The following is a 26646-nucleotide window of genomic DNA, read 5'->3' as shown; positions in this document are numbered from 1 at the left end:
TCTTGCTTTCACTTCATGAAAGTCACTGATTTGGACAGGATTTGGATAGGTTTGGACGATAGATTTTTGATTAGTTCTCCAATATGAGTATTAATTTTATTTATTTATTTATTTTTTACTTATCTAAAACATTTGATTTAATTTTTAACAAAAAGAATTATTTTAACCAAAATTCTGTTGTTTTTAAGTGATATTTTATTCATTAAAATTATTATTATTATTATTATTTAAAGGGGACCTATTATGCCCCATTTTATAAGATGTAAAATAAGTCTCTGTTGTCCCCAGAGTGTGTATGTTAAGTTTTAGCTCAAAATACCCCACAGATAATTTTTTATAACATGTTAAAATTTACACTTTTTGGGGTTGAGCAAAAACGTGCTGTTACAGTGTGTGCCCTTTAAATGCAAATGAGCTGCTGTGCTCGGCCTAAGAGGGCGGAGCTACACGAGCTGATTCTCCGGTGACAGGATTCAGTCAGGACGCACTATAATGTCAGAAATTGCGAATGTATGCTGCATGGAGATAGAACAGGTATAGTTTAGTTTAATTACGGTTATAACTTATATTGTCTTCTTGTTTTTATCCACTATATTACTACAAGCCTGTTGTACCGTCCGAATGATGTCCAAAACTTTACAGATGAGTTTAATGTTTATTGTACTTCACACAAAAGATGAAGCGTCTGTTTTCACAGTATCACAATATTATCCCTAAACTCTCTCTTTCCCTTGTATTATCATCAACATACGTAGCGAAGTACACAGAAACCCTCGTTACAACTAACAGTAAACAAATACATAAAGACCTTATGCCTTTTTAGGGTGGTGTTTAATAAACTGGTAAACTTTATATCCGTAAATCAACACCGATGAACTGTAATAAAGTGCTCTCACCTTCATTACTGCCGTATCCAGTATCACTCTGAAGACTGTAAGCTGGATCACGAACAGTTTGTACTTCTATATCCTTGAGTAGCACATTTTTAGCACAACCTCTGTTTTGTATTGTCCCTTTGTATTGACATTCGTTCACAAAGCAGTCCGGTGTGAAATAATTCACGCAGACATAAACGAATTTTGGTAGAATTGGGGGAGCATTTTCTTTGAAAACAAAATTAATCCAACTCGTCCTCAGCGGCTCAGATTTCAGGGGTAAATGGAGAGAGCTATGTGGATTAATCCATCCAGCTACAGAACACCTAAAACGCTTGGGAGACGTTCTCGTCAGTGCAGCAATAACGGACTGTACAACTGGCTGTGAACTCGCTCAGGGCGGTTCTATGTTAAAACGGCAGTGTCTGTCAACATTCGTGGGCGGGGCCTGTGGCTAATGTGACGTCACACTGCAAGGGATCTGGAAGCGGCTTGTTCTGAGACACTGTTTATGATTTATGGGGATTAAAAAAAAATGAGTGGTTGTGTACACACACTGCCAACACACATTTATGTCCAAACACCATGCAAAAGTGAATTTTGCATAATAGGTCCCCTTTATTAAAAATATGAATTAAATTATTATACTTTCTTGGTTGTATTTTAATTTGGAGGTTGTAAATAAAAATGTACAATATTATTATTACTATTAATTTTAATTTAATTTTTGATAAACTTGGCAATAAAATTAACTTAAATTTGGTTATAAAATGCATATTTTATATGTAAATATTTTTATTAAACAATTGTATTATTAAATATATGAATTACATTATTATACTTTAATATTATATTAAAATTGTGGGCTGTAAATAATAATTATAATACAAATAATATGTATTATTGCCGTTATCAATAAAAAATAATCTTTGTGATTATAAACAATTCTCTTTTTTTCTTTCTCTTTTTTTTTTTTTATAACAGCCCTAAAGTGAAAATACCTACAACACAAAAAAAGCAGAAGTTTTGAGCAGAACAGAGGTTCTGTGGTTCACTTATTTAGGCTAGAGCACTTACTGGTAGTGCAAACCATAATAAACAGGTAACGCCTTCATTCATTATGAATGAACATGTTAGACGTGAAGGAACCAGCAGAGTAAATCAGACACTGCATGCAGTGATACAATGGTCTCTTTACTGGCTCTTTACTACCTGATTCTTACTGTCTTCAGCTTCACGATGTGTGGACGTGAGGGTAAGCAACTAATATTTTTAGTAATTCTTTATGAAAGGAAATTTAGGTTGCTTTAATGTGACCAAACTTTTGAAAACAAAAGTTCTGGTTAGAACCTAAAAAAGTTTTACATTCTGATTCTATTAGATTAAACTTTTAGCTTCACTTTTACTTCATTGTTGGATTATTGAACCAATAAGCTTCTGAAGAACCAATAGTGTGCAAGTTTCCATTTAATTCGTCAAATATGATGGTTGAATACATTTTGGTGTATATTGGTGTTTTGAGCATATACAGTTCAATGTATAATTTGTTTAATTTAAAAAAAAAAAAACTGTCATGACCTTATCTTAGAGATTTAAAATTTGTTATCCTAACTCCAGAATGTGTACCAGTATGTCTGTTTGCTGTAGAATGCAGATTTCTATTGAAGCGCTTTTGATGTTTATTCTTTACTTTGTTTATTAAATTACAGTTGAGCTGAATTACCTTTTAATTTCACTTTACAGGTGTTTTGGTTTTCAGAGCAGTTGAAGGAGCGACTGTCCATCTGCCCTGCCACTCTCCACCTGATAACAGTGAACAAGTTACTGGAAAGTGGACAAAAAATAGTGCAACTAACAAAACTATCTGTGAATGGAATTTTAATAAAATTACTGGATCTTCCTCCGGTGATTGCATTCCTCACTTTACATTCAACAGAACGTCTTTTACACTAAGTATAGAAAATGTTCAGCCCAGTGACTCTGGTAATTACAGCTGTAAAACAGCAAGATTAATTCCACCACCGACATTGGACAACATCTCAAATGTGATACTCCAAGTTGAAGGTGATTGTGCCTTTCATAAATGATTTATGTATTTGTTTATTTGAAATGTCTGCTTGTTGTAGACCATCACCTATATACAATGGTAATATAGTAATGTCAACCAAGTCACGTTATGAATACTTGAGTTCATGTTGGTGTTGCTCGTCTCCCTCCACTGTATTACATCCAGGTCTGTCCCTGCAGCTCCTGAACAGCAGTAATGACACCTGTATTCATCTGCTTTGCTCTCTGAAGAGTCTGAACCCTGAGCTGGTGGACTTCACCTGGAGCCGAGAGGGTCAAAGTTTACTTCATCCATCCACATCTTATGACATGAAGAGTGAGCTGCATCTGTGTAAACCTGACTGGAGTGATGGAGACACAATCACCTGCCACGCCAGCTACTCAAGCGCCCAAACACCCCTCAGCTGGAACATTACACTTGACTTCAGCGATGAGGGTGAGTGATTTTAAAATAAAAGAATAAGAAAGTCACAGTCCATATGGCTGCATTGATTAGACTCCATTAAGGGAGTGGGTAATGCTTGTTTGTGTGGGGCGATCATTTCCATTTTTGTGTTTGGTGCGTCTAACGTCACATTACTTTTAAACTCACAAAAGTAAATTAAATTATTTAGAATAATAAAATCTGAATGTTTAAGAAATAGACAAATATAAATCAACCAATTCATCAGGCTAACCTGAGATTTGTCTTTTTCAGAGTCTAGCCAGGACTTTTCAGTAGTTTTTGTGACTTTTTTCAGCATGTTGATCATCGCCATCGGCTTCATCTGGATATTGTTCTGGGTGTTAAAATGTAAGACCTCCACTAATATTTGCTCTGAAGTATGACACTTTAAAAAAAATAATTGTATATATAAATTGTATATAAAACATGTAAAATAATTGTATATGAATGCTTTTCCATCCAGCAAACAGAGAGTGGGTGATTCGGGTTAGAATCTCTAGACCAGCATTCCTTTAAATTGAAGATGAGCTGATCTTATTAAAATGAAACATTTTTTTTACAGATAGGCAGAGAGTGAGAGTGTGACATGCTGCCATGGACCCTCAACATGAGAGCCATTATGGAGCCGTTATGGAGTCATTCTGTTACTGTAATATATATATATATATTTTAAATATATCTATATACTTTTGTTATAATCCTTTAGATTATTCATTATTGAAGGCATGTATTGAATACATAACTCACATGTAGTATAATGTATCATTAATTTAAAATATGGGTGTCACATTTTGAGTTTATAGGTTCATGTTTAGAGTTTGTTTTTGATCACTTTTTCTGTGCTATTCATGTCTGAGATTTTTTTGTTAATCTTCTAGGTTGTTAATTAGTTCTGTCACTGTCCCCTGCTTGTTTGTCGCCATGGTTTCTGATTGATTTGAGTATTCTGTTCAGGTGTGTCTTGTTAATTTGCTCCCTTGTTTTCCATGTACGTATATAAGCCCAAAGTTTCAGTTTGCTCCGGGTCAGTATTTGTCTTGTTTAAGCTGTGTAGTTGTGTTATTTTCCCTAGTCTTCTGTTTTTGGATTGAAATAAAATTTCTGTGTATCCGAATCCTGCTTCTAGCAAGTGTTTCTACGATACAGCATGACAATGGGTCTACTTCTCTGTTTTTATGTAATTAATATCACTAAACAAATATATATGCAAATAATTCTCATCAACCAAATGTATAAAACCAAACTTTTTTAATAAAATAAAAGCTAAAGGTGTCATATGACTCAGTGCTCTATATAGGTACATTCACGGCATGTCATAAGTACCGTAATTACAAGATTCCAACTCAAGATTTAGTCCTCGCAGAGCTCGTAATTACAACTTGTAAACTGGGAATTTTCTGAGAGCTCTGACTTGCACCACGTGATCGCTGTACAACCTGACCACTCTCATTTGCTCTTTGCCAAGCAAATACACAGCAATAAATGTTGGAAAGATATCATTCAAGATAAAAAATTAACATTATATTCGCAGAAATAGATTGAGTCTACAAACACAGTCATTTTAGAATTGTGTATAATAAACAGATAATGGTAATGATAACCTACACTTAAATAAGCACAATTTATATCAAAGTAAATCTCTAAGTGTCTGGTCAAAGAAAGGTTTTTCATTTTATCTTTTATGATGATCTAGATGGGGGGTGGGCGCATGGACAGGAAGTTCACCACTCAGATTCTGTACGAGTGCAGAAGTGTCACGCTAAGCACAGCTCAAAAATGTGTTCTATTCATATGTTTTTAAAATGGGTTACAAACTGTTTTTTATTTTTTATTTTAATTTTTCTCCGACATACAGGTAAGAGACTATAGCTCTGTTTACTTTGCCCTTTTATGTAAATCAAAGAAGTTTCATTTAATGTCTCAGTTGTGTAACAAGTGTTAACTGACTAATAACAGAATGTGATTTATTTACTGTACATTTGAAGACATTACGTCTCAATTTGTGTCAATCCACAGATGCGGAGACTATCAGAGCAGCTGAAGGAGCGACTGTCCATCTGCCCTGCCACTCTCCACCTGATGACAGTGAACTGTTTTCTGTAGAGTGGACAAAAAATTGTGCAACTAGCAAAAGTATTTGTAAATGGAATATTAATAAAATTACTGAATCTTCTGCTGGAGGATGCATTCCTCATTTTACATTCAACAGAAAGTCGCTAAGTATAAAAAATGTTCAGTTTAGTGACTCTGGTAATTACAGCTGTAAAACAACAAGATTAATTCCACCACCAACATTGGACGTCATCTCAAATGTGATACTCCAAGTTACAGGTGATTAAATGATTTATTTATTTACTTGTTGTAGACCATCTTACCTAATAGATGTCTGTAATAAACAATTTCCATCTCCCCTACAGCACATCCAGGTCTGTCCCTGCAGCTCCTGAACAGCAGTAATGACACCTGTATTCATCTGCTCTGCTCTCTGGAGAGTCTGAACCCTGAGCTGGTGGACTTCACCTGGAGCCGAGAAGGTCAAAGGTCACCTCATCCATCCACATCTTATGACATGAACAGTGAGCTGCATCTGTGTAAACCTGACTGGAGTGATGGAGACACAATCACCTGCCACGCCAGCTACTCAAGCGCCCAAACACCCCTCAGCTGGAACATTACACTTGACTTCAGCGATGAAGGTAAGTGATTTTAAAATAGGAAATAAGAAAATTACTGTCCACACAGCTGCACTGGTTAGAAAATAAAATGCATAAAGGGCACTGTGGGTATTTGTGATCATGATGTCTGTGTGTCATGAACATTTTCTGTTTTTGTGGGTGGTGTACATAATCTCCCTTATCTTTTAAACTCTCAAAAGTAAATACATTTTTAAATTGAATGAAATTAAACATTTGAAATGCAAAAAAAAAAAAAAAACATAAAAATAAAAAATATAACTAAAATATCAACCAATCTGTCAGGCCAACCTGAGATCCATCTTCCAGAATCCAGCCAGAAATCTCCAGAGTTTTGTGTGGTCCTTTTCGGCACCTTCATCATCTGCATCGTCTTCATCTGGATGTTCTTCTGCTTTTTCAAAATATAAGACATACTGTGCATTTCGCACATTCAATATATGCAAAATCTGACATTTAAAAAAAAATAACTAAATATTAATTTCCACTAAAAAAAGTGTGATTTTATTAAACAAAAGCTTTATTGAACATATGTATGGGAAATTAATCTTTCTTGGTGAAACATCTCATGAAACATTGCAAGTTCTTTAGCTTTGACTGTATAAGATCTGTGGCTATTTTATGTACGTAAAACATTCATGTCTCATCCCGCAGATAAGAGTGTGACCTGCTGCAGTGAACCATCAACATGAGAAACTTATTAAATCATTGTGTTACTGTAATATATATATATATATATATATATATAGATATAGATATAGATATATATATTGTACACGCATTTGTTGAGATCCTTCAAGTTTTTCCACTATCCTTAATTTAGTGCATACATTGCATACAATTGATGTATCATAAACTGCAAATATAGGTCTACTTCTCTGATTATATAATTAAAGTATCAATGAACAATGATGTAATATATAAATGATTCTCCTGTCACCCAATTGTATAAAACCTAACTTTTTTAATAAAATAATAGCTGGCTTGCCCTTAAGAAGTGTGAAGTTGATTCATGAAGATACCGTAAATAAGTAAGTGTGAAGATTTAGGGCAGATTGTGAAATTTTGTGGTCTTTCCTTCCTGGGTGCCATGCTATGTCATCTTAACACAGAAAGCAGAACACCAGAAAAAAAAGTTATCTTTTCTATTTAAACTATTTTATTCTCAATTGCTCTTTGCAAAAATGATGGAAATATTTAATTCAAGACAAAAGATAAAGTTCTATTCACAGAAATAGATCAAGTCTACAAACAGTATTGAATAGTGTTTGACCAATGTAAGATTGTGTGTGTGTGTGTGTGTGTGTGCGTGTGTGTGTGTGTGTGTGTGTGTGTGTGTGTGTGTATTCTTTAATGGTGATCTAGATTGTGGGTGGGCTCATGGACAGGAAGTTCATCACTCAGAAATTGTGTGTACGAGTGCAGAAGTGTCACACAACCTGAGAGCATCGACATGTTTTTAAAACAGGCTACAAAATGTCTTTTATTTTTGACTTTAATTTATCTCCCACATACAGGTAAGAGACTTTAGTTCTGTTTACTTTGCCCTTTTATTTAAATCAAAGAAGTTTGATATAATGTCTCATTTGTGACTTATACTGTGTAACTGACTAATAACACAGATGATGGACCTATTAAAATGTAGATTTTTCTGTGCTGTGATGCGTATCTTTCACAATATGTGAATGTGATTTATTTACTGTATATTTGAAGGGACAATTCTGTTGTTGGTTACACTGAAATTTGTGTCAATCCACAGATGCGGAGTCTATCAGAGCAGTTGAAGGAACGACTGTCCATCTGCCCTGCCTCTCACCACCTGATAACAGTGAACAAATTACTGGAAAGTGGACAAAAAATAGTGCAACTAACAAAACTATCTGTGAATGGAATTTTAATAAAATTACTGGATCTTCCTCCGGTGATTGCATTCCTCATTTTACATTCAACAGAACGTCTTTTACACTAAGTATAGAAAATGTTCAGCCCAGTGACTCTGGTAATTACAGCTGTAAAACAACAAGATTAATGCCACCACCGACATTGGACAACATCTCATATGTGACACTCCATGTTGAAGGTGATTTTGCCTTTCATAAATGATTTGTTTAAAATGTCTTGCTGTAGAGAATCACCTTGATCTAGATGTCACTAATACACAATGGTAATGTATCATTGTTAGCTAAGTCACGCTATGAATACTTGAGTTCATGTTGGTGTTGCTCTTCTTCCTCCACTGCATTACATCCAGGTCTGTCCCTGCAGCTCCTGAGCAGCAGTAATGACACCTGTATTCATCTGCTTTGCTCTCTGGAGAGTCTGAACCCTGAGCTGGTGGACTTCACCTGGAGTGGAAAGGATCAAAGGTCACTTCATCCATCCACATCTTATGACATGAAGAGTGAGCTGCATCTGTGTAAACCTGACTGGAGTGATGGAGAGACAATCACCTGCCATGCTAACTACTCAAATAGCCAAACCCAAACAAGTATACAACTCCCCTCACAGCATACTTCTGACAAAAGTGAGTCATTTAAAATGAAAATGAAATGCATAAAGGGCACTGTGGGTAATGTGATCATGATGTCTGTGTGTCATGAACATTTTCTTTTTTTTGTTTTGGTTGGTGTACATAATCTCCCTTATCTTTTAAATTCTCAAAAGTAAATACATTTTTAAATTGAATGAAATTAAATATTTGAAATGCAAAACAGTGTGTAAAGTAAATAAATTATCCATAAAAATCTATATAAAATCTTCCATCTTCCAGAATCCAGCCAGAAATCTCTGATTTGTGTGGTCCTTTTCAGCACCTTCATCATCTGCATCGTCTTCATCTGGATGTTCTTCTGCTTTTCCAAATGTAAGACATACTGTGCATTTTGCACATTCAATATATGCAAAATTTGACACTTTAAAAATAACTAAATATTCATTTCCATTCCAAAAAAAAAAAAAAAAAACGTTGTGTGTTATGTTATTAAATAAAAAAGACAGAGCCGACAAATGACTTTATTGAACATATGTATGGGAAATTCCTTTTTATTGGTGAACCATTTCATGAAACATTACAAGATCATTTAGCTTTGACTGTTTAAGAACTGTATTCATGTCTCATCCCGCAGATAAGAGTGTGACCTGCTGCAGTGGACCATCAACATGAGAAACTTATTGTATAATTCTGTTTCTGTAATTATATATATATATATGTATGTATGTATATTACACAAACACATATACAGTATATAGACTATCTCTGATTATGTCATCAAAGTATCTCTGAACAAACATAATATAATATACATCTGTAATATACAGATAATTCTCCTGTCACCCAGTTGTATAAAACCAAACTTTTTAAATAAAATAATAGCTAGCTTGCCCTTAATGAGTGTGAGTCTGATTCATGAAGATACTGTAAAGAAAAATAATGTGAAGATTGTATATTTAGGGCAGATACTGAAATTTTGTGGTCTTTCCTTCCAGGATGCAGTGATATTTTGCCTTAACATGGAAAGCAGAACAGTTATCTTTTTCTAATTAAACTAGTTTACTACCATTTCCTCTTAGCCAGGCCAATACACAGCAATAAATGTTCGCAAGATTTCATTCAAGACAAAAGATAAAGTTCTATTCACAGAAATAAATCAAGTCTACAAACAGTATTGAGCAGCATAAACAGATAACAGTGATAATAATCTACAGTTACTGTAAATAAGCACAATTTGTGTCAAAGTGAATGTCTTTGTGTTTGACCAGTGGAAGATTGTGCGTGTACGTGCGTGTGTGTGTGTGTGTGTGTGTTTTTTTAATCTTTAATGGTGATCTAGATTGTGAGTGGGCTCATTGACAGGAAGTTCATCACTCATAGTGTGTACGAGTGCAGAAGTGTCTCACATGCTGAGCGTATCAACATGTTTTTAAAACGGGCTTGAAACTGTCTTTTATTTTTGACTTTAATTTACCTCCTGCATACAGGACTTCAGTTCTGTTTACTTTGCCCTTTTATTTAAATCAAAGAAGTTTTATATAATGTCTCATTTGTGACTTATACCTCTTAACAAGTATCAACTGACAAATAACAAAGATCCCAGTGATAGACCTAATAAATGTGGTAGATTTTTCTGTGATACGTATCTTTAACAATAAATGTGATATATGTACTGTATATTGGAAGGCAAATGTTGGTCTGCTGTTGGTTACACTGAAATTTGTGTCAATCCACAGATGCGGGGTCTATCAGAGCAGTTGAAGGAGCGACTGTCCATCTGCCCTGCCACTCTCCACCTGATAACCTGTACGAGTTACTTTAAAATGACTTGCTGTAGAGAATCACCTTGATATCGATGTCACTAATACACAATGGTAATGTATCAATGTTAACCAAAACATGCTTGCCATGTTGCTCTTCTTCTTCCCCTACAGCACATCCAGGTCTGTCCCTGCAGCTCCTGAACAGCAGTAATGACACCTGTATTCATCTGCTCTGCTCTCTGGAGAGTCTGAACCCTGAGCTGGTGGACTTCACCTGGAGTCAAGAGGGTCAAAGGTCACTTCATCCATCCACATCTTATGACATGAAGAGTGAGCTGCATCTGTGTAAACCTGACTGGAGTGATGGAGACACAATCACCTGCCATGCTAACTACTCAAATAGCCAAACCCAAACAAGTATACAACTCCCCTCACAGCATACTTCTGACAAAGGTGTGTCATTTAAAGTATCTATCACTTTTTAGCAAAGCTGTTCCACTGCCATTATCTCTCAAAAGGAAATTAAGTTAAATAATTTTTTTAAATATAAAAAATATATATCAACCAATCCATCAGGCTAACCAGAGTTCTGTCTTTTCCAGAATCCATACAGAACTTTCCAGCTGTTTTTGTGGCCATTTTCAGCATCTTCATCTGCATCGTCTTCATCTAGATATTGTTCTGCATGTTTAAATTATATTTTTTCCATCTAGCAAAAAAGAAAAAAAAATTGTGATTCCTTTAGAATCTCTAATCCAGCATTAATTTATTTTGCTTTGAATGTGAAACCACTGCAACCACTTTGACAAAAACAAGCTAAATTAAGAGACAATATGTTTCATCCTGCAGACAAGACTCTGACCTGCTGCCGTGGAGACACATTAAACAATAAGTTACATGATAGTTTACCAGTTATACTTTTCTTATAAACTATGCTTTCTTAAAAATGGCTGCTTTGTGTTTTCCAGAGAATTAATGCAAGTTGATTTTCCTTGACTGTGCTGTTAAAATCAAATAGAAATTATAGGCCAACTTCTGTTGTGTTTTATGTAATCACTTTTAAATAAATATCTAATATGCAAAGAATTTTCTTGTCCACTGAATGTATAAAACCAAATGTTATAAATATAATATGAATGCTGGAAGTGTCATATGACTTGATGCTCTAAATATGGTGTCCATGAGGGATGTCCTGCCTCACTTAAAGGGATAGTGCACTTAAAATGAAAATTCTTACTTTATTTACTCACCCTCATGTCATTCCTTATTAATCCATTTCTTCCGTGGAACATGAAAGAAGCAATGACCCTGATGTCGTTGCAAAACATTATGATGTTCTTTCTTCTGTGGAACATGAAACAAAATATTTATATAGAAATTATTATGGTCAGTGGTCACCAAAACAGTTTTGTTACCATCAGCGCTCAAAATATCTTCTTGTGTGTTCCGCAGAGGAGAGAATCTCATACATATTTGGAACAATATGAGGGTGAGTAAATGATATTATTTTAGGATCCTTTTGAGAGGTTCATAATTCATCCTCATAAGGAGACCATCAGACGTATTGTTCTCATTCAAACCCCTCAGATTCTGAGAAGTCATTTTTTAATGTACATTCCAAAAATGAAAAACAACAATAAATGTAATCTTTAAAAACCCACTGTGGTGAAAATCAAGTTTTTAATGTTGTTTGTGTGTCTATGTGGTGTTTTTAATATGCTTTAAGACAAACCATGTGCAAATTCATAAGTCAACACCATTGCTGAGTATTCTCTGTTTAAATCCGCAGTGATCTAAAGACAGCTTCAAAACCACGGTTTAAAATCACTGGTGTTTGTAACGTCACAAACTACCTTGTAACCAATCACGTCAGCGTGCCGCTGGGCTTTAGCATATCATTACTATGACTGCTCTAAAGCACAGGAGTCTCAAGAGAATATATCCTGGTATATTTTTCGGTTGATATGAAAAATCGGGTAGATTTAACAATATAGCGGGTGTATGATATACAAACCCGATTCCAAAAAAGTTGGGACACTGTACAAATTGTGAATAAAAAAGAAATGCAATGATGTGTAAAATGTATCATTTTAAGGGAAAAATAAGTTGATTTTAAATTTCATGGCATCAACACATCTCAAAAAAGTTGGGACAAGGCCATGTTTACCACTGTGTGGCATCCCCTCTTCTTTTTATAACAATCTGCAAACGTCTGGGGACTGAGGAGACAAGTTGCTCAAGTTTAGGAATAGGAATGTTGTCCCATTATTGTCTAATACAGGCTTCTAGTTGCTCAACTGTCTTAGGTGTTCTTTGTAGCATCTTCCTCTTTATGATGCGCCAAATGTTTTCTAGGGGTGAAAGATCTGGACTGCAGGCTGGCCATTTCAGTACCCGGATCCTTCTTCTACGCAGCCATGATGTTGTAATTGATGCAGTATGTGGTCTGGCCTTGTCATGTTGGAAAACGCAAGGTCTTCCCTGAAAGAGACGACGTCTGGATGGGAGAATATGTTGTTCTAGAACTTGGATATACCTTTCAGCATTGATGGTGCCTTTCCAGATGTGTAAGCTGCCCATGCCACACGCACTCATGCAACCCCATACCATCAGAGATGCAGGCTTCTGAACTGAGCGCTGATAACAACTTGGGTTGTCCTTGTCCTCTTTAGTCCGGATGACATGGCGTCCCAGTTTTCCAAAAAGAACTTCAAATTTTGATTCGTCTGACCACAGAACAGTTTTCCACTTTGCCACAGTCCATTTTAAATGAGCCTTGGCCCAGAGAAAACGCCTGCGCTTCTGGATCATGTTTAGATATGGCTTCTTTTTTGACCTATAGAGTTTTAGCCGGCAACGGCGAATGGCACGGTGGATTGTGTTCACCGACAATGTTTTCTGGAAGTATTCCTGAGCCCATGTTGTGATTTCCATTACAGTAGCATTCCTGTATGTGATGCAGTGCCGTCTAAGGGCCCGAAGATCACGGGCATCCAGTATGGTTTTCCGGCCTTGACCCTTACGCACAGAGATTGTTCCAGATTCTCTGAATCTTTGGATGATATTATGCACTGTAGATGATGATAACTTCAAACTCTTTGCAATTTTTCTCTGAGAAACTCATTTCTGATATTGCTCCACTATTTTTCGCCACAGCATTGGGGGAATTGGTGATCCTCTGCCCATTTTGACTTCTGAGAGACACTGCCACTCTGAGAGGCTCTTTTTATACCCAATCATGTTGCCAATTGACCTAATAAGTTGCAAATTGGTCCTCCAGCTGTTCCTTATATGTACATTTAACTTTTCCGGCCTCTTATTGCTACCTGTCCCAACATTTTTGGAATGTGTAGCTCTCATGAAATTCAAAATGAGCCAATATTTGGCATGACATTTCAAAATGTCTCACTTTCAACATTTGATATGTTATCTATTTTCTATTGTGAATAAAATATAAGTTTATGAGATTTGTAAATTATTGCATTCCTTTTTTATTCACAATTTGTACAGTGTCTCAACTTTTTTGGAATCAGGTTTGTATATGTTGATGAACTATATGCCTTTCTTCACTGACGTTCTGAGTTGTTCAAAGCGTTTCTAAGGATACTGATTTTTAGAAGGTAGCTGTCTGACTCAGATGGTGAACTAGAAACATGGTTTGTAACATTAGCAACACATTATTAGCAGCTGCTTGCTAATGTAGTCAAGCAAAAGGTTAATCATATTACCGTCATGTGTCCGACGTTGTAAATTCCATACCATTGTGCAACGTTTACCTCAGAAAGTGGACCAAGTGGATCTCTGATCTCATGCGAGTGAGTGGAGGTGGGGCTAATTCGCATATTCATAGATCCGTGTATATTAAATGAAGCAAGGGTGTAAAGTTACATTCAGGCTATTTTAAAGCATGAAGACATTTTTTTTCACAGGAATTTTTTTTTTTAAATATGTCACTTTGGTGATCAAAGAGTGTTAAGGGATAAAATTATTTGTACAACAGATTTTGCGGTTAAGTGTTTGGGGGTGTCATTTTTAAGGGCTGTCAAGTTCAGTTGGACTTTGCTTGGTTTATCATAAATAACCCTTGTTCCCTTGCATATACTAAACTAAAATTACACCACTAGACTATGAATCGACCCACAATCACAAGAGGTTGCGCCAAGTCTGTCACTGGTGCCCCCTCAAAACATTAAGTGCATGTCACATCTGTCTGTACTAGTAGGAGGTGAACACTGAGTAGTCAGAGCATGTTGTGAAATGTTGTGGTGTCCCTTTCCAGTACTCTGTGGCATCTTGTGTAGGTTTTTATGTGGAAAGCAGAAGCACTGAAAAAAGAATGAGCAAATCAGACAACAGAAAGTAAAATGCATTTTTAAAATGTTACCTCTTTATTTTCTCCATGCCATTGAATACACAACAACAAAGACAATGAGTCAGAAAGATTTCATTCAAGATAACAGAAGCTCTATTTACAGAAACAGATGAAGTTTATAAACACAGTCATTTCAGAATGGTGTAAAACAATGATGTGATAGTAATATCTGTTTTAAGTACAATCTGTGTTAAAGTTAACCTCTGAGTGCATGACCAAAGGACCCCCTTTTTTTTCTTTTTTTTTTTCTTTTTGGACTTGTGATCTAGATTGTGGGTGGGCTCATGGACAGGAAGTTCATCACTCAGAATGTGTATGTACGAGTGCAGAAGTGTCTCACACGCTGAGCGCATCGACATGTTTTTAAAACAAGTTACAAACTGTCTTTTATTTTTGACTATAATTTATCTCCCACATACAGGTAAGAGACTTTAGTTCTGTTTATTTTGGCCTTTTACTTAAAGCAAAGAAGCAGTAATAATATAGCCTAATGTCTCAGTTGTGACTTATAATGTCTAAGAAATATTAACCTACTAAAATCAAAGATCTCAGTGATAGACTAAATGAATTCATCTTAGATGCAGTTTTTTTTTTTTTTTTGTGATATCTTTTCAAATAAATGACACATGTACTGCATATTTTAAGGGACCATCCTGCTGTTAGTTACACAAGACAACAATGCCAGTGATGGGCTTAATAAATGTGGTAACACTTCATAATAAGGTCTCATTTCTTAACATAAGATAACATGAAGTAACTATGAGCAACATATTTTTACAGTATTTATTAACTCTTATTACTGTTAGTTGTTCAGTACAGTACAGTAGTTTCATTGTTTGTTCATGTTAGTTCACATGCTTTAACTAATGATTTTTTTTTAAATGTAGTAGAAATTAAATGTAGAAATTAACATTAAGATTAACAAATTCTGTAAAAGTATTGTTCATTGTTAGTTCATGTTAACAAATGTAGTTAACTAATGTTAACAAATGAAACTTTATTGTAAAGTTTATTGTCAATGCATCTTATATGTGGTAGACTTTCTGTGAAATCTTTCACAATAATTTTGATAATATGTACTGTATATTTGAAGGGAACATGCTGTTGTTGGTTACACTGAAATTTGTGTCAATCCACAGATGCGGGGTCTATCAGAGCAGTTGAAGGAGCGACTGTCCATCTGCCCTGCCACTCTCCACCTGATGACAGTGTACAAGTTACTGGAAAGTGGACAAAAAATAGTGCAACTAACAAAACTATCTGTGAATGGAATTTTAATAAAATTACTGGATCTTCCTCCAGTGATTGCATTCCTCATTTTACATTCAACAGAACGTCTTTTACACTAAGTATAGAAAATGTTCAGCCCAGTGACTCTGGTAATTACAGCTGTAAAACAACAAGATTAATTCTACCACCGACATTGGACAACATCTCAAATGTGATACTCCAAGTTGAAGGTGATTGTGCCTTTCATAAATGATTTATGTATTTGTTTATTTGAAATGTCTGCTTGTTGTAGACCATCACCTAGATATCCCTATATACAATGGTAATATAGTAATGTCAACCAAATCACGCTATGAATACTTGAGTTCATGTTGGTGTTGCTCATCTCCCTCCACTGTATTACATCCAGGTCTGTCCCTGCAGCTCCTGAACAGCAGTAATGACACCTGTATTCATCTGCTCTGCTCTCTGGAGAGTCTGAACCCTGAGCTGGTGAACTTCACCTGGAGCCGAGAGGGTCAAAGTTTACTTCATCCATCCACATCTTATGACATGAAGAGTGAGCTGCATCTGTGTAAACCTGACTGGAGTGATGGAGAAACAATCACCTGCCATGCTAACTACTCAAATAGCCAAACCCAAAAAAGTATACAACTCCCCTCACAGCATACTTCTGACAAAAGTGAGTCATTTAAACTACCTATCACTTTAACCAGGACAAAATAGAGTACAATGTTTAATGTACTAAATGAGTCAAGTAAGCAAATTCCCACCAGCCTTATTGTTAACTGCTAAATAATGCTGAAACCACAAATACCTGTTTAAATGTTAGATATAGAGCCATTTGTTTAAATAACGGGATTTGACTTTAACCAGACTAAAAAACAAACAAACATAGTATCTCAATTGTACTAAATTACTAAAATACCACTGCCTCCAAATACTTAGTGATTTACAGATGTGTTTGATGTTATTAAGCATTTCTATCAAGGAATTTTGTTTATTATATTACTTAAAAATGCTAATACACATTAATTCCAGTACATAGGCCTATACACGTTTTTTTTTTTTTTTTTTTGCTTTATCGCAAATAGCAAGTGATGGTCTCTAGCAACCTGACTGGTTACATGAGGAGAGATTCTTGCTGTTTCTTGTTGTCTTTGTTAAACTTTCATCTGTCTGATGTGTGTGATCTGATCATACCCTCTTTGTGACTATGACAGCTATTGGCATTAAGCAGTTGATCATCATATGCAGTGCTGCTGCAGGCCTCATCCTCTGCATCATCATCATTGTTGTTCTTTGCAAATGTGAGTATATGATTATGTTTATCTCTTTAACAACTAATACGACTCAGATTACTTTGATGTATAGAAACCATTTACTCCCATGGGGGAGCGGCGAATTATAGTAACTGCGACTTCAATAAAAATAGGACATTGCATGAAGAATCTTACTTTATTCATATGTTACAAAATAATGCAAGTTAAGAAATAGTTCAGCAGTTACAAAAAGAATGCAAGAATCTGACGGAAATAATGACGGGAAAAAATCTCCCTCCCTCTGTACAAACACCTCTCTATCTCTAAACATCTGTATCCTTCCTAATGACTATTTCTGCTTTCTGTCACTATGACGTTAAAATCTTAAGGACAGGATTTTTATATTTTCAGAACAACATCTGAAATTAAAAACAGTGAATAAACATATCTGTTTGTAGCATATGGTGGACTAAAAACAGCTAAAATAGAAGGTAAAATCCTGGTCCTAGCTGGTTTAATCTAGTCTAGCTGGTTTCCCAGCCTGACCAGCTAACAAAACCCTAACCATTCAGCTAGAAACAACAAATTAGCTGGTTGTAGATCTTATTTTGAGTAAATGAGTAAGACCAAGACCAAAACAAACAATATCTGTAGTAGTTAGGCCTACGTAGGAAAGTAACTAAGGATGTTCTGTGGTTGTTGTATTCGTCTACTGATGTATTAATAGTTCTCACGGATCACTAAAAACTTTAAATTCGTCCTGACCTGACCCGTATATTGTAAACATATTTTTAGAGAGCTCCACTAGATGGCGACAAGCAACTGCGGTAAATAAACATTAGCCCCCATTATCGTCACAAAAAAAGAGTATTTAAACATTTTTGTTTTTAAGTTTAATTTTTTTTTTTTTTTTTTTAATTTACAGTTTAGACACTAATTTTAGTAGATCCACTTTTACCATAATGACCCTAACAGTTTATATTGCACAAACCACTAATTTAAAACCACAAACCATAATTTAGGTCTAAATATGTAAATTTACCTGACTGTTTATCTGTGGAAAGGACATATACGTGTATGTTGATTGTATTTGTATGTGTGTGTTTTTCTCTGTCTAACTGGGTGTCTGTTTGATTTTGCAGGTAGAAAGCGAGACGAAAACGGATCTGTAGTGTTCAGCAATAAAGTATATGAGAACTTCAGTTTCGCCATGTCCCGCCAAAACACACAGTCCATTGCTAAACCTCAGACAGAAGAGTGTATTTATGAGAACTAACTGCTGTTGCTGCTTACATTAGCTTTGTTTAACGCCAGACGGGAACAGTTGTTACGAACGCAGTACGTGTGTTTACGTAGTTTTTCCAAGACATTTGATGGTGCACCTTGAATGTGAAGAAAATGGCCACTTACTGACTTGAAAACTGTAAGTAGTTAGCCTACTTTTATCAGTTTTTTTTTTTTTTTTTTTTTTTGAAGTTCTCATTCTGTTTAAGCACTGTATGGGAGTAGCCTACTAAACTATTATGTGTCATAAATTAAATTATATGATTATGAACAGGACTTCATATCTGTTTTTATTAGATAAAATGCTAGGGCATTATTACAATCTCACTTTGCACTTTTTGTCACTTTTGGTTTTGGTATGGTGTTTGGACTAAATTTTGTAGTATTTCATTTCTTGTGAATAAATAAAACACCATAAACGGCCTTTTTTTTTTTTGTAGCCTCTCTACTGTCAAACCAAACTTTGCAGAAAATAATCTTACACTTATTAATTATCTCACACACCATCTCATATGCTCTGATGAACTTTGGGTTGCAATGAAGAATTATCACTTAATAAAGGTCATAGTTTGAGCAAAGGTGTCTTCAGTTCTGAGTAAACGGTAGGGGTTTATTTAGTTAAAATGTATGCTTCTTTTAGCACAGGGAGTCATGGCCATGAGTGTTTGTGGTTGACAAGTACTTATGAAGTGGCAAGCACATGAATAAGACATTAAAACATTAATATTAAACATTAAATATGATACTATTCTGAATGGTACAATCTAGGTTGAAAATACTAGTTAAAATAAAAGAATATATAAAACTAGATAAAAAGGTTTGTTAAGAAACACTTTAAGTTGGCTTGAAAAAGCCTCACCCGAAAGTTTAAAGTAGTTTTAAAAGCTTGAAGGAAGTTTGAAGGTTTTTGTTTGAAATAGTTTTAGTTTTGAAGTAATTTTGAAATAATAGATAGATAGATAGATAGATAGATAGATTAAATGAGTTCATGAGTTTAAATGAGTCTCAATGGCTTAGAAATAGTACATAGAATGGCAATTTAATTAAGTCTAATCTTTTTTTCAAGCCAACTGGTAACACTTTAAAATAAGGTTCATTAGTTAACATTAGTTAACTACATTAGTTAACATGAACTAATAATAAACTGCACTTATACAGCATTTATAAATCTTTAATAATGTTAATTTCAATGTTTGTTAACATTAGTTAATGCACTGTGAACTAACATGAACAAACAATGAACAACTATTTTCTTTAACGTTAACGAAGATTAGTAAATACAGTAACAAATGTATTGCTCATGGTTAGTTCATGTTAGTTAATACATTAACTAATGTTTAACTAATGAACCTTATTGTAAAGTGTTACCAGCCAACCTATTGAACTGAACAAAGATGCAACACTCACTCTTACAGCATCCTAACTTTACTAATTAAAAACCAACCAACCAGATCAAGCCAACTTAAAGGGATAGTTCACCCAAAAATAAAAATTCTGTCATCATTTACTCACCCTCAAGTTGTTCCAAACCTGTATAAATTTCTTTGTTCTGTTGAACACAAAGGAATATATTTTGAAGAATGTGGGAAACTGAACAGTTCTGGAGCACCATCGCCTTTCAATAGTATTTTTTTTCCTAATATGGAAGTTAATGGTGCCCCAAAGCGGCCTGGTTACAAACTTTCTTCAAAATATCTTCCTTTGTATTCAGCAGAACAAAGAAATTTATAGTTTGGAACAACTTGAGGGTGAGTAAATTATTTTTTCAATTTTCATTTTTGGGTGAACTATCCCAATATACCTCTCTATTTACAGTAACTCTCTCATTTTTGCATAGTATAGTCATTAGAGATTTTATATAGTTTTTCTTGATCGCTTTGGCACATTTCCGAAACATTCTCTAAACTGTAAGTGCAAATTTCACAACTGCTTACTGGAACATCAGAACTCTATTGCTTGTCTGCAAAATGTAGTAACTCACCCAAAACATTTAATTCATGCGTCAAAATGTAGTTTTTGTGTCAGTACATTGGCCAATGCTACCAAAATAAAAAGTGTTTTTTGTCATTGTGTGAGCCACACTGCTCAAAATGTTTAGGTTTTTTTCACCATGGAAATAATTGTTATATACAAATATATATATATATATATATATATATATATATATATATACAGGTGCTGGTCATATAATTAGAATATCATCAAAAAGTTGATTTATTTCACTAATTCCATTCAAAAAGTGAAACTTGTATATTATATTCATTCATTACACACAGACTGATATGTTTCAAATGTTTATTTCTTTTAATTTTGATGATTATAACTGACAACTAAGGAAAATCCCAAATTCAGTATCTCAGAAAATTAGAATATTACTAATGACCAATACAAAGAAAGTATTTTTAGAAATCTTGGCCAACTGAAAAGTATGAACATGAAAAGTATGAGCATGTACAGCACTCATTACTTAGTTGGGGCTCCTTTTGCCTGAATTACTGCAGCAATGCGGTGTGGCATGGAGTCGATCAGTCTGTGGCACTGCTCAGGTGTTATTAGAGCCCAGGTTGCTCTGATAGTGGCCTTCAGCTCTTCTGCATTGTTGGGTCTGGCATATCGCATCTTCCTCTTCACAATACCCCATAGATTTTCTATGGGGTTAAGGTCAGGTGAGTTTGCTGGCCAATTAAGAACAGGGATACCATGGTCCTTAAACCAGGTACTGGTAGCTTTGGCACTGTGTGCAGGTGCCAAGTCCTGTTGGAAAATGAAATCTGCATCTCCATAAAGTTGGTCAGCAGCAGGAAGCATGAAGTGCTCTAACACTTCCTGGTATACGGCTACGTTGACCTTGGACCTCAGAAAACACAGTGGACCAACACCAGCAGATGACATGGCACCCCAAACCATCACTGACCGTGGAAACTTTACACTGGACCTCAAGCAATGTGGATTGTGTGCCTCTCCTCTCTTCCTCCAGACTCTGGGACCTTGATTTCCAAAGGAAATGCAAAATTTACTTTCATCAGAGAACATAACTTTGGACCACTCAGCAGCAGTCCAGTCCTTTTTGTCTTTAGCCCAGGCGAGACGCTTCTGACGCTGTCTGTTGTTCAAGAGTGGCTTGACACAAGGAATGCGACAGCTGAAACCTATGTCTTGCATACGTCTGTGCGTAGTGGTTCTTGAAGCACTGACTCCAGCTGCAGTCCACTCTTTGTGAATCTCCCCCACATTTTTGAATGGGTTTTGTTTCACAATCCTCTCCAGGGTGCGGTTATTCCTATTGCTTGTACACTTTTTTCTACCACATCTTTTCCTTCCCTTCGCCTCTCTATTAATGTGCTTGGACGCAGAGCTCTGTGAACAGCCAGCCTCTTTTGCAATGACCTTTTGTGTCTTGCCCTCCTTGTGCAAGGTGTCAATGGTCGTCTTTTGGACAACTGTCAAGTCAGCAGTCTTCCCCATGATTGTGTAGCCTACAGAACTAGACTGAGAGACCATTTAAAGGCCTTTGCAGGTGTTTTGAGTTAATTAGCTGATTAGAGTGTGGCACCAGGTGTCTTCAATATTGAACCTTTTCACAATATTCTAATTTTCTGAATTTGGGATTTTCCTTAGTTGTCAGTTATAATCATCAAAATTAAAAGAAATAAACATTTGAAATATATCAGTCTGTGTGTAATGAATGAATATAATATACAAGTTTCACTTTTTGAATGGAATTAGTGAAATAAATCAACTTTTTGATGATATTCTAATTATATGACCAGCACCTGTATATATATATAATATTTTTTCTGCTTTTTTTTGTTGACACTGAATGCTTTCTATACGAGAATGTCAGTGTTGTCTAGCTGAATGCATAGTAGCTATGTATAGATTTAGGAAAATTAGTGTGTACTCACACTAGGCACAGTTGCCTTGAACGGAGCCCGAGTGCGATTGCACCTCTTGCAAGCAGGGCCGGGGACTGCTAAACGAACCGCGCCCGGGCACGGAACGGAGCGATCACACTTGTCAAAGGACCCGGGCTTTGGGGGTCAAACGCGCTCGGGCATGGTTCAGAGGGCCTAGTGTGAGTACACAAGGTACTCACACTAGCCACGGTTGCCTTGAACCGAGCCCGAGCGCGATTGTCCCCCCACTCCCCCGGTGGCCTGCACTCACACTGCACTTAACGTTCCAGGCCGAAGCACGCTTACGTCATATACGATGCAACTTTTTGAATGGAAGAAATGCACAGATACTGCCTGATATATTTATCATTTATGCCGCGCATTGATTTTCACTTGCACGTATCAGAGGATTATTACAGCGGCTGACGTTAATGGAGGAATTTGCAGCTTTACTCGCAAACTACAATTCCTGTTCATTAATAAACTGAGAATCAGACCCGTTATAAACCCAAATACACTCAAATTAATTACATGAATTGATAAGTATATCAGAGTAGTAATAAAGATGTTTGCCGTCGTAATGATGACAGTAGCGCACACAAAAGTAGTAACTGTTCCGTGCTCTGGCACGGTTAGCGCTCACACTGCATGCGAACCGCGCTCGAGCCCAACCGAACCACGCTCTGGCCCACCTGTTCCAAGCGGGCCAGGGCCGGCTAAACGAACCGCACTCACACTTGTCAAACGAACCGGGCTTTGAGGGTCAAACGCGCTCGGGCACGGTTCAGAGCGCCTAGTGTGAGTACAACCTAGTCAATACTGTTGTACACAAAAGAAAATGAACATTTGTATTTATAAAGTACATTTATTTGTACAGTACTGCTGTAGCTGCTGCAGTTTAGGGTTGTGATATGTTCCTCCATGTTCAAAAATGCTCTGTAAAAAAAAAAAAAAAAAAAATCAGTAAAAAAACGGATGATGTACTGGCAGAAAATTTCCAGGACATTATCCAGTAATTTTACAGACATTTCCGTTAACCCTAAAACACAACACAATGAAGATCAAAATTCAAAATACAGGTAAAACACCTGTAAAAAAAAAAAAAAAATACGGAAAATTCTGTCAAATTAATACAGTAGCCAACATTGTGCTATATTTTTTACAGATTTTTTTAAGAGTGTGGTAGTGATTATGGCCAAACTCCATATATGATTCTAAACTTGATTAGTAAGATTGTGATTCCTATTTCATTACTGGAAGGCCATTTTCCAATTCAACAGACATTACAAACATTCCATGTCACAGGTATTTATGGAATATACATGCATGACTGACAGATTTTGATAACTGAATGGATCATTTTGCATGTGATGGCTCACACGATGAAAGAATGTTTAGAAGTTGTGAAGAATTTACAATTTCACTGAGAATCAACTCATCAGTTTTTCAACAAGCCATGTGCATTTAGTTATTGTGCAAATTCTAGACAATTGTACTTACTCTTTCGCACACATGTCAAAACACATGCGATTTGCTTAAATCAATAAGAAACTCAAATCTGATGTGAACAAGAAACTAATTGTTCAGAAATCAGAGATTTGAGAGAAAAAAAATCTGAGAATTGAGAAAAAGCATTTGAGGAAAAACTGTAATTTCCTTTGTAAAATGTGTAATGCACACACTATATAGAATATGACAGGATTCAGATGATGTGCTGCTGTTGACTGCTGGCTGCTGCTAACTTCTGCATTACTTAAAGAGGAAATCACCACCTTTGCCCACTTTTACAGCATGAGACACTTCAGCAAAACAGAGAGACAGCAGCCACATGCAACGCTTTCTGGAATGGTGAGTGTGTGAATCTTTGAGGAAAACTATTTTATATGTGTATGTATGTGATGCGACTTGGAAGAATTTTTAATTAATTTTCAGCTTTAGTTGTTGTATTAAAACAACAGTTATTCATATCACTGTATGCAAAAAATGCTTCAAAAGGTAGTTCACAATGTAAATTCTGTCACCGTTTACTCACCCTCACATTGTTCCGACCATGTGACTTTCTTTTTCAGTGTTTATTTTTGAACTGTTGTGGGTGGATGCTTCTGTGTTCAGCTTTCTTTAATAAGAATGTTAAATATGCTAAATATATGATAAATTATGACAATAAATATCCTATAACTAAATGTGCAATTTATAGATTGGCATGGTTTGTCTTTTTTTCAGCTTTTGGCAATGCGGCAGTAAATCACACTACAACTTTATTTGTCAATCATGGACAGTCTGCCAAAATTCGCTACAACTACAGACGAGCAAATGATACAGAAATCATGACAGTGAATCTTCAAACAATAAATGGTACACTGTGTTACATGCACATGCGTTCATGGGAAAAAACTAGCTGTAATGATCACATCAGATTCATATGGATTAATAAGACTATGGAAATATCATTCGAGCTATTAAATTTGCAAATTCAGGATACCGGCACATACACCTGTACTGTGAAGAGGATTGCAAAACCACCTGAAGAGGAACTGGGAGTAGAAAGAGTTCAAGTTATTGGTGAATAATAATTATTTGTAATCAAAAGAGAAAAAAAAAAAAAAAATAGATAGGTAGACAGACAGATTAATAGATAGATTGATTGATAGGTCTGAAAGATGTAATACTATTGTAATGTATCAATCCTTCCATTATTTGCAGTACATCCCGTCTTGTCTCTATCCTGTGTGAAGAGGCCTGATGGACCTCCCATGATTCTGTGCTCTGTGGGATTTTACCATGATTCTCTTGAACAGCTGTGGATCAGAGATGGAGACGTCCTCAACAGTTCATACTCAAACAAATCATTCAATGGATTCTTTAATCAGAAATCATACCTTATACTGCCGCCACAAACCTTCAATGACACAATCTACTCCTGCTGGGTAAACCACTCGTCATTAAACAAACCACTTGTGGCCAATTTATCAAGCTCTGTCTGCTATGAACGAGGGGGTAAGTTTTGAGATATTGTGTATTTCTTATTTAAATGTGCTAAATACTGTATGACATAATTAGTTGGCAGTATAAGGTGGTTTATTATAGGCCTTTGCAATAATTCTGTCTTGTAGATTTAACTGTGGCTCTGGCAGTGGCTTTTGTCATCTCTGCGGTGTTGACTGTCTTTTTGATCATCGTAGTCGTGTAAATGTTACAGTAAGTCTCAAGTACGATTTCTGTTTCTCTACTAAGCATCTTTTTTTATTACTCTTTTAAATGTCATTCTGACACTGGAACTGTAAACTGCTGTTTCTCTATTCTAAGTGAAGAACGCGAAATAGAATGGAGAACGGTGTTCTGAAGACCTGTCTTGCTACCTTGAAGGACACAAGGACACAGAATGTCCTGTGATCTTGTTTCTCATCTGACCATCCTATCACATTTTATGTATAAGAGTAACAGGACCACCCAATGCATAATAAATAAAACATAACATAACACAGATGTCAGAACCCATTAAAACATTTACTTAAATTATTTTTTTATATTTCATGTCTTTTTATTTTATTATTAAAATGTATGAGTGTGTAAATGAGTTTGTATATTTTAATGTTAAGACTCTTTTTAATACACCAATAAAGAACTGCAGATTTTCTCCAGGTATTTATCTCTTTGTTAAAATTATGCCAAACAAAATTACAAATGTTTTCTTTCACGAACCACCATGTATTTACAAGTTTGCAGAGGGGAATCATGTAACCAAATCAAAATGGACAATTCTTGTTTTTTATGGAATATTGCAGTAGTAGGCCTATTTATCCATGCACATCATTATTATTTTAATTCATGTGCCCTCATCATCTTTAATCAAAATAACTTCCCTTCCCTCTTGCAGCAACTTCTCTTCTCTTCTCTTCTCTTCTCTTCTCTTCTCCTCTGATGACGTGTTTACTGACATGAGGGCGGGACAACCTGTCACTCACATGACATCACAGCAATAGCAAACCACAACCGTACAATGATCCAATCCATTCCCGATGGACAGAATCAAGCACCGCCCTACATTTTCGACAGTCGCCTCGCCCATTTTGGCGGGCTTCGGCACGCTGCTTTGCCATAGGCTCATGCAGCTCTGCCGCACCATCATTGGTTCAAAAATTTAACAGGAAGGAAGAGGAGGGGGCAAAGTCCCGCTGCGGCCGGACCACCCCCAAAGCTGCCTCGTCTAGTTCCCCCCACCACCCCGTTCAGTTCCGGGTGCTGGGGACAAAATGTTTGTTTCGCGC

General features: G+C 35.9%; 1 protein-coding gene and 2 long non-coding RNA genes across 8 annotated transcripts; all 3 read left to right on the top strand.

Annotated features, from left to right (window-relative positions):
• Positions 1–3: 3 nt before the first annotated feature.
• Positions 4–11908, top strand: LOC127520763 (uncharacterized). 2 transcript variants are annotated; one of them, XR_007932198.1, is made up of 5 exons: positions 4–2939; positions 3109–3378; positions 3640–3735; positions 3950–5718; positions 5805–5930. It is a non-coding gene; the product is annotated as an uncharacterized LOC127520763 (long non-coding RNA). The 2 variants fall into 2 exon arrangements; XR_007932199.1 differs by lacking the exons at positions 3109–3378; positions 3640–3735; positions 3950–5718; positions 5805–5930 and adding exons at positions 10515–10787; positions 10937–11908 and having other exon boundaries at positions 19–2939.
• Positions 7463–9468, top strand: LOC127520757 (uncharacterized). Its single transcript, XR_007932191.1, has 5 exons — positions 7463–7597; positions 7840–8160; positions 8332–8604; positions 8851–8943; positions 9206–9468. It is a non-coding gene; the product is annotated as an uncharacterized LOC127520757 (long non-coding RNA).
• A 3058-nt stretch (positions 11909–14966) lies between the features above and the next one.
• LOC127520752 (uncharacterized) lies at positions 14967–26015 on the top strand. Of its 5 annotated transcripts, none has more exons than XR_007932189.1 (10): positions 14967–15127; positions 15846–16166; positions 16346–16618; positions 17160–17246; positions 18341–18621; positions 24169–24226; positions 24602–24940; positions 25082–25375; positions 25492–25576; positions 25690–26015. XR_007932189.1 is itself a non-coding variant. In XM_051909315.1 (5 exons), the coding sequence occupies exons 1-5, from the start codon at positions 15016–15018 to the stop codon at positions 18472–18474; spliced, it is 927 nt and encodes a 308-aa protein (XP_051765275.1). In that variant the 5' UTR covers positions 14967–15015; the 3' UTR covers positions 18475–18905. The 5 variants fall into 5 exon arrangements, 1 of the variants encoding a protein (XP_051765275.1); XR_007932187.1 differs by having other exon boundaries at positions 25685–26015; XR_007932188.1 differs by having other exon boundaries at positions 25492–25587; positions 25685–26015.
• The last annotated feature ends 631 nt before the right edge of the window (positions 26016–26646 follow it).

This window comes from Ctenopharyngodon idella, chromosome 10 (assembly GCF_019924925.1).
Source record: "Ctenopharyngodon idella isolate HZGC_01 chromosome 10, HZGC01, whole genome shotgun sequence".
NCBI lineage: Eukaryota > Metazoa > Chordata > Actinopteri > Cypriniformes > Xenocyprididae > Ctenopharyngodon > Ctenopharyngodon idella.
Note: the sequence above shows the minus strand (reverse complement) of the source record. Positions and strands in the feature narration are given on the sequence as shown.

What these genes read in the sequence shown, in the direction of transcription:
- LOC127520752 (XM_051909315.1), top strand. Translation starts at nt 15,016, where the DNA reads ATGTGTATGTACGAGTGCAGAAGTGTCTCACACGCTGAGCGCATCGAC. An exon ending in TGTGATACTCCAAGTTGAAG is followed by an intron (nt 16,167 to 16,345) that starts GTGATTGTGCCT and finishes TATTACATCCAG; the next exon opens with GTCTGTCCCTGCAGCTCCTG. An exon ending in ACAGCATACTTCTGACAAAA is followed by an intron (nt 16,619 to 17,159) that starts GTGAGTCATTTA and finishes TGACTATGACAG; the next exon opens with CTATTGGCATTAAGCAGTTG.